The sequence below is a fragment of the Nematolebias whitei genome, chromosome 6, assembly GCF_014905685.2.
Source record: "Nematolebias whitei isolate Nwh7 chromosome 6, NemWhi1, whole genome shotgun sequence".
Classification (NCBI taxonomy): domain Eukaryota; kingdom Metazoa; phylum Chordata; class Actinopteri; order Cyprinodontiformes; family Rivulidae; genus Nematolebias; species Nematolebias whitei.
The window spans coordinates 35,321,858-35,330,697 of NC_056503.1; the positions used below are offsets into that span (position 1 = coordinate 35,321,858).

The 8,840-nt window shown below is 39.2% G+C and overlaps 2 protein-coding genes across 2 annotated transcripts in view; both read right to left on the reverse strand.

The window, feature by feature from the left end:
• The window catches only part of LOC119410928 (nucleoredoxin-like), an 11,335-nt gene extending 6,863 nt beyond the window's left edge, over positions 1-4,472 (reverse strand). The window contains exon 1 of the mRNA XM_037677849.1: positions 4,356-4,472. Coding sequence (XP_037533777.1) covers positions 4,356-4,472 — 117 coding nt within the window. The remainder of the gene's footprint in view (positions 1-4,355) is intronic.
• A 3,888-nt stretch (positions 4,473-8,360) lies between these two features.
• The window catches only part of LOC119410929 (dixin-A), a 12,678-nt gene continuing 12,198 nt past the window's right edge, over positions 8,361-8,840 (reverse strand). The window contains exon 11 of the mRNA XM_037677850.1: positions 8,361-8,573. Within this exon, the coding sequence (XP_037533778.1) occupies positions 8,361-8,573 (213 nt within the window). The remainder of the gene's footprint in view (positions 8,574-8,840) is intronic.

The window sequence follows — 8,840 nt, forward strand, 5'->3', positions numbered from 1 at the left end:
TTATTTATTTATTTATTTATTTTTTTTTTTTAAATTCTGCCAAGAGGTTTTTATTGATGGGACTGGACTACTGCTGTAAAGTCCTCTCCAGCTCATCTCAAAGAATCTCAATGGGATTAATATCTGGACTCTGGTTTGTAATGAGAGAATCACTTCATCCTCTATTCTCCTTGCAGTGGTTTGCGTTCATTACTCTGTAACGGTGTGAATCTGGACTCGGACTACATGACCTTTTCCCACAGCTCCCAAGTGCTCCTTTGCAAATTCAAGTCTTTTTGTTTTTGTTTGGTTTTAATTAATCTCACTGTTAAGTGGTTTTCTTAAAGCTTCAACAGATGTTTACTTCAGTACATTGAGAGCTCTTCACACTGTGTAGGTGGAAAAGTTTTTACTTTCTCTGTAAAACCTTGCAGTGAGTGCTACAGTTATTTTTTTTTCAATTTGTTTTAACCTAAATTGAAGGGATTTTTAAATTTATTTTCCCAACCACATTTCATCCAAAGAAAGGATAGTTTACTGCTTTTCTTCAAGGGTTTTAATAATGTGCCAAACAGTTTTGGCATTCTGCATGAATGTGTTCAAATGAGCCGACTTAATGGGCTCCAACCACTGTGGCCACATTAAACATGGCCCTTTTGGAGAGTGAACAGTTGCTGTAAACTGAGAGATTTCTTGGACAAATCTCAGATGCTTCATAGTGAAGAAAGTCATCAAAATTTCCCATTGCGGATTTTATTAGTGCTCTGTATGGGCACTAGGTTGTCACTGTGTACTCTTATATTTGGTAGCATGTTTAAATCAATCAAATGCACACAGTTCCTTCTTTTTTTTAAATAAATATTAAACCAAAGCTGCTTGCCCTTACTATTAAAGCTGAATGTTTATGTCAGTTTGTATCTGTAAGCCCAGTTGTCCCTGTACCCCTGGAGGAGCATGATCCAGCCGTAAAGAGACAGCTCTCAGCATGCAGACACAAGGAAAAGTTTTTTAAATTTTCTGCCTCGTCTTATTTTCACTGTAACAGATCATTGGACATATTAAACACAGACGAACTCAAGTCACAGCTATTGTCTTTATCTCACATGAAAGGAAAGCTTGTCTGGTGATGGGGTTGAAAACAAAAGAATCTGGATGCTGTTTGAGCAAAGCATCTTTTCAATCACAATTATAGTTCATATTGGGATCCAATATTTGTGAGCATGAAGGATAGAAGAGAAAGAAACATATTTAATAATTGGACAAAGAGCAGAAATCAAATGCAATATGATGACGCTATAAATACACTTAAATGATTCTTAACTACATTTACCAAAATTCAAAACCATTTTAGAAGACTTTATCTCATAAAGTTTTGATAAACAAGGACAATCTGGTCCACTTTGGGACTGTGAATTTACATCAGATTTATTGTTTATCTGTGGGAACTGAACTTTAACATAGCTAAATATTTTAGTGTGAACTTGCAGAACACTGAACAGCATTTGACCCAGTCATTCTAGTTTTTACAAACTAAATTTAGAGGAATAATTTGAAGCCAATGAAAGAGCAGTATATTTTCCATGATGGCAGAATGTGTGTTACTCACTGCATTTGTTTGGAAGAACACATTTGTCAACTGATTACAAAATTATCCCTGCAGTGCTTTTCTGATTGGTGGTGGTGAGTAGTATGGATTTTCTTAAAGAAATCCAGGTGTTTTTGCCATCAACAATGTACTTTGCCTCAGATCTAGCCTAACTGTCAACCAGCAGAGACATTATTCAAACATTTTTTTCATGAGTCTCAGGTTGAACTGTCACAGTCCCCAAGCAGTACTGTTTTGAACTTTTGTGATATTGATCAGGCAAAGCAGCCTTGATTGCTCGACCCTCTGTTGGTGCCGCATAACACACAGCATTGAATATTGAATAATCAGGCCCTGGGGAAATTAGTGAGATATCACAGCAAACGAGTTCCATCACAAGTTGTGGTGAAATGACAGTGGCAGGAAAAAGGTTGGAAAATGAGCTTTGGGGGTGGAATACATTGTGCTTTCTATTGAAGTCGCAAAGCTTCTGGTGCCCAAGGCTCAACTTCAGCTCCTTTCTCTCATCCTGTGTACACACTTGACTTCTCTGAGGAAAGAGCAGCAACATCTGTTTAACCTGAAGCACTTTTGTCCAACTGAGGGATTTATGGATAAAAGGCTGTCGGTGTAGAACACAGAGCTATTAGCTGCAGTCACCACATTCAGTAGTCCAATATAAAAGGACAAGTATGGAAACCGAACAGCTGTTCTCAAACTTGTGTTTTGCATATCTTGCAATTTTCCAAACAAAAGCAAGCCCTGAAACAAAATAACACTAAGCTGCAAGCTTATAATATCAAACAGATCTCTTGTGTTTTTTTCCCCTTCCTGTATAGAAAAACTTATCAGCCTTCCTCAATGCTGGACAGATGTACTATTGGAATCCTGCATTGTCTCAATTATAGCCAAGTCCCAGATCTACCTTTTGTGCCAGTTGGAAACTAAATATTGTATATTTACCATTTTATTTCTCTGTTGAGCTCTGCAATAAAGCACAGCAGAGGAGCCTGAAGGCATATATTGTGCAATGCCAAAGTCAAGTTATTGTAGCACCATAATCCTCCACATCAAACTGCCAGTTAGAAGCAAAATCTGCATAGAAAAGATATGTTTGCAACATGAGATTAAAGGGCAGCAAACATCATCTTATGGATATCAAACTAGTGGCACTCATTACTCTCTATGAACATTTAAGAGTCACAAAAGCAAACACTCTCCTTAGCCTCCCTGGTAATGGGTATTCAGGGGTACTGGAGAATCGAGTCCTATCATTGGTTGAACCTCAGATCCAGGAAGAATAATGTGGGTTCCGTCCTGGCCGTGGAAAAGTGGTTAAGTTCTTTACCCTCACTAGGGTCCTCGAGGGGTCGTGGGAGTTTGCCCATCCAGTCTACATGTGTTTTGTGGAGTTGGAGAAGGCATTTGACTGTATTCCTGGGTACAACTTTTATGGACAGAATTTCTCAGTGCAGCCAGGGTGCAGAGACATTCCAGTTTGGTGGCCTTGGGATTCCATCTCTGGTCTTTGCAGATGATGTGGTTCTGTTAGTATCATTGTGCCGTGATCTCTAGCTGTCACTGGCGCGTTTTTCAGCCGTGTGAAACAGCTGGAATGAGAAACAGCACCTCTAAATCTGAGGCCATGGTCCTCAACCAGAAAAGTGTGGATTGCTCTTTTCGGGTCAAGCGTGAGGTTCTGCCTCAAGTGGAGGAGTTCAAGTATCTTGGGGTTTTGTTCATGAGTGAGGGAAGAATGGAGCGTGAGATTGACAGACAGATTGGTGCAGTGTCTGCAGTATTGCGGCCTCTGTGCCAGTCCATTGTGGTGAAGAGGGAGTTGAGCTGTAAAACAAAACTCTATGTTTACCAGTCAGTCTGTGTTCCTTCCCTCACCTATGGTCAAGATCTCTGGGTAGTGACCGAAAGAATGAGATTGCGGATACAGGTGGTTGAAACCGCTGTTCCTCCACATCAAGAGGAGCCAGTTGAAATGGTTAGGGCATCTGGTAAGGATGCTTCCTGGGCGCCTCTCTAGAGAGGTGCTTCGGGCATGTCAGACTGAGAGGAAATCCCGGGGAAGATTCAGGACATGCTGGAGAGACTACGTCTCTCAGTTGGCCTGGCAACATCTTGGTGTCCTCCCAGAAGAGATGGAAGAGGTGGCTGTGGAAAGAGATGTCTGCTCAAACTGCTGCCCCTGCAACCCAACTTCAAAAACAAGTAGAAGATAATGGATGGATGTATGTATGTATGTATGGATGGATGGATGGATGATGGATAGATGGATGGATGGAAAAGCAAACACTCATTCCATCCTTGGGAATCGTCTCACTATGTGCATGTGAGTAAGCAGGAAACCCAAGATTCAAATACTGATCACCTGGAGGCTCAATAGAAACCTACAAAGACGTCACTAAAAAAAGGTTATGTAAGGCCAAGAGTTTAGACTTTTGCACAGTGTAGAAAAAGGTTAGTTTTTTCAAAGCCACCTTACAGCTCTTTTCATGCTCAAATTGAAATGTTATGTATAATAATTGTTATTTATTTATTTTAACCAGTGAATATTTACTGCATAATTCTATTTACAGATCTTACCACATTTTATCTTTTAAAAGAAAAAATAATAAAATTGTCCTCCATGTGCTTTTTTATTGTTCAGCTGGATAACATCTTCAGTCGTAGGTGAGTTGTTACAGTGAAGTGCTCCAACATTCACCTTATTTACATTAAACAAATCGAACCCAATACGCTGTGATCAGTCTAGCATTGATATCTTGACTAAACTGACTCTAGCATCCAGCTTGATAAACTGGGCTTCTGCGTAGACCACTTGGACGTAATCACAATTCTCAGTATAAAAAGCATTCAGAAACTCAATGGCCTCTATGGATGACACATTGCTCATCGATGAGCTGCTCGATTTAATATAGTGTTGCCCCACTGAACACAAGTGACGCATAAATCTGTGCCTTTCCCAAAGCTGATTCACCTTCTGCCCCTGAGTGTTCCCCTGTGATTCAGGCAGCTTTGACATTCACCTGCCTCCCATCATGGGCAAAGAAACAGACCAGTGGCTCTAACCTTTACTCAACTGGTGATTTAGCCTGCCTGCCTGCACTGATAACACACTCCATCAGAGTTGCCCTGAGAGGAGGAGATGAGGGCTGCTCTGTGGTGCTGCTGTGCTCAGGTAGGGCCTTTACTCACCGCCACCCATCCTCTGTGTGTTAGCCAGCATCCCCCTTTTATCTCAACCTTGCTTCTATTTCATGCACCCACTAAAGCCAAGTACATTCCTATTTTACTGCACAAAACCACGATGTGGAGCCTTTAAAGTCAACTACATGTGCTCTCACAGCATCCACAAACCTTGATCCTTGATATAGGTGATAAACGCCCTCAGCTATAGACGACATTTGTCTCAGCTACAAGTCTATGACACAGTGATAAGCTGCATGACTAATTTCTTTCATAAACGCTTTTTGCAGTTCTGCGTAGTAATGTATGTCAAATGACAGACCTTGATGTGCTCTGGAGCTTGTTAGCAACAATTACAATGCCACAGTCGAGTTTGTGATAATATCTTACAGAGCCTTGTTAAGATGCAGCACGTTATTAAAATTCTTTGCAAAGTGCCAGTTAGTTGGGTTTATTTGTTAAAAAAACAAAACAACTAATGAATAAATGTGCATATTTGCAGCTCATATTTGTTCATTCAAGAAAAACTGCATAAAGGATTATTTTTAAGTCTGTTTCATTGGAAGTGAAGTGTCCAATCATACAGTAAAGAATATTGTGCTCCTGAACGCTGGGGATTTTACACAGTAGTCATCACCTAATAATGTGAAGCTGAGAGTTGTCTATTCAGCACAAAAAGGTGTTCAGCAGAGTTGTTTTTTTTCCTGCAGATTATTTCCCACAGACAGATGCTCTCTAAATCTGCGCTGTGAGTGATTATGTTTGTCAGGACAGTAGTCTGTTTGCTGAACACCGGAGAGTGAGATTGGTAGGAGAGAATAGTCGCCAAAGATAGACAGCTGCAGCATTGTGTTGATTGCCACTTCCTCTTGTGTAATTTGAAATGGAGTTTTTTTTAAGTCTCTCTGCCGAGCTCTTGACGGAACCTGTCATCTCTATGCCAAGGCATTACAGCCACTTTCAGTCATCCTTGGACTGAAGGACCATGATGGAACAAAAAATAAATAAAAAAAAACAGTGTTTTTGCACTTTGGTCCAAAGGACGAATAAATCACGATGCTTGTGTGTTTGAAATCAATTCTTTTGCTTTTGCTATTGGAGTAACAAATCGTCTCCCTTGTAATCAACCCCTCTTTTCCTGCTGTTCTCATCAAAATTCTCTGAATGTTCTGTTGCCATGGTACCTTGAAAAATCTGCTGCTGAGATTTTTTTTTTTTCCTTTTTCTTCCTGAGATAGCGGTTCTTCTTTTTTCTGTCTGCTTACCTCACAGACAGAACCACTTTGGATCAATTTAAAACAAAACATGCGTTTAATGTAAAAATAGATTTTCGGGACGAAGAGAACCTCACACAGAAAATCAAAAGGGCAATGTTCTGCCATTTAACTTCTGCTGGGTTTTGGTCAAATTGTTTTCGTCTGAATGCACTGATACGCTCAGAAATATGAGGTTTGATATCACTCTTGACAGAGCTGTGAATACAACATATGGGGCCGCAGTTAAAACTTTTGTCACCTTACCCTCTAGTATTTGCACATTTGTTCCTTGTACAAATCAAATAGGATTTAGATACAAAATCTCAGTTGAACTTTAAAGATTTCTCTCAAAGGCTTCTCAGAAGAAAACTCAGGAGCATGCTGTGTTTTCCTGGCTCTTTTAACACCCTGGGCTGGATTTCTGTGGGAGCCGAGTTCCCATAAGAAGGTGTTTGAGCTCCTATAATAACAGTTAGGCTGTCAGCTATAGAAGTTGCCAATTCACTGCCTGATCAAAGAAAGAGAGAGAGAGAGAGAGAAAGTTACCACCTTGATTTTATTAAGTAAAAAAGTAAGCTTTTTTTTAAAGCATCCTCTTTAAGGAAAAACGCTTCGGTAATTAAGCTTGCGTATTATCTAAACATTATGTGAAATCAAATGCAAATTAATTAGGCAGAATTCATGAAAGTAGTTCATATTACCTGCTGACTTACATATAAAGTTTTATAGAAAGATCTTGTGTGATCTGTTGGAGCTCAGACTTTGTGTTGGAGACAACGTTCAGCTATAATGTCATTACCATATTTTTCAGACTATAAGGCGCATTTAAAACCCTTTAATTTTCTCAAAAATCCACAGTGAGCCTTATAATCTGGTGCGCCTTATGTATTAATTCTAGTTGCTCTTACTGACCTTAAACTGATTTTATGTGGTACATGGGGCTCAATGATATGTCAAAAACTTTTAGGTTTGCTTAATGCACCTTATAATCCGGTGCGTCTTATGTATAAAAAAAGACCCGTTCGTTGATATTGCACCTTATAATCTGGTGCGCCTTACAGTCTGAAAAATATGGTATATTTTAGCTGCACATCTGTAAAAAGAACTGGTCTGAGTTTTAATTGCCTTTGCTAACTGTGGTGGCTGCTTATAGGCTGACTCAACATGTTAATTAGCTGTAAAAATGCATCCAGTGATTATTTTATGTGAGTTTCAATATAATCTGTCTGCTGCGTCGTTACTTATTTTGCTAACAAACAGGTTACTTTTAGGTTATTTCATTTTTTTTTTTTTTTTACTTTTTTTACACAACGGAACATCCAACACCCCCCTTCATTAAACACTTAAAAAAAAAAAAAATGAAACAAATAATCAATAGTAAAAAACAGAATAGCACAGCAGGAGCTATTGACAACTTAAAAAAAATAGTCACAATAAATATCCTAAAGCAACGAAACTTCAGGACAAAATCCTCTGGAAGTCATAATTAACCACCCCGTCAAGTTGCCAGATACACCTCCACACAGCGCCACCTTTACTCAAAAAGATCTGTAGTCATTTGTAGAACAGAACCGACTTTTCCATAGTCTATGCATGCTTGACCCTCACCATTCAGTTATTGTTGGGGGTTTCAATTCTTTCCAATTTAAAGTTTTTTTTTTCATTTATTTTATTTATTTTTTATTTTTTCAGCTGCTCCCTTCATCAGGGTCACCACAGCGAATTAAGTCGCACAAAGACTTGGCAGTTATTTGAAGGGCCCAGAGTGGAGCAAACGAGCGTGGAGACAGGTGTGGGTGCTTCACCTATCCCACCCACATTTTAATGTTGTCGGTGCCGGGAGTTGAACCAACGATCTTCTGATCACAGGCCCACCTTCTCTAACCTCTGCACCACCACTCCCCTCTTTCCAATTTACAGTGATTAGTTTTTTTTTTACAACCAATAATAAAATGTGTATTATATACCTTTGATTTGAACTGAAATCCTCATTTAACATAATCCCCATTAAATAAAACACAGGACTTGATGGAACCTCCATCCCCAGTATTTTCTCAAGCTCCATCTTGATGTTCCTCCAGCAGGTTTGGATAACAGGACAATCCCAGAATATGAGGTTATTTCACATGTTTTGGCAAAAATCGTACACAATCTGGTAAGCTGAGTTTGTGTTGGGCATGACTCTCAGCTATACCACACCAAGTTTTAACCAAAGATTTCCAAAGTTGATTGAGCTGCAATTTTATTTATTTATTTTTTGTTAAACATTGAATTGGGTTGACTTTAAACGTTACTTTATGACTGAAGAATAGTCCAGATATTAACAGCTGAAATGAGCTTCATCTATATGGTGGAGAAAAGGTGAGGACCTCCATCAACCCCAAAAAGAAATCAGCTAAGATGATACAGACATCTGACACCTCCTGGAGGTTGTACAGGCACGACATATGGGAGGAGCTCCTCTCTGCCCTGGAAACAGCTTGGGATCCCCTAGGGGGCACTAGAGAGGATTGCTGGAAAGATGCCTGGGGTTTTTCTCCTGAACCTGTTGCCTTGACGACACAATTATGAATACCGTATTTTCCGGCATATATGTCGCTCCAGAGTACAAGTCTCATCAGTCAAAAAAAGCATCATGAAGAGGAAAAAAAAAACATATATATAAGTCGCATTTATTATGCATCACCAAAATTGAAATCGAAATTTAAAGAGTCAGACAAAAATTGCATTATGGTTATTGGAAAAAAAAAAAAAAAACGTATACAAGTTGCTTCAGAGTTTAAGTCGCAGGACTGACAAATGAATGCAAAAAAAAAAAA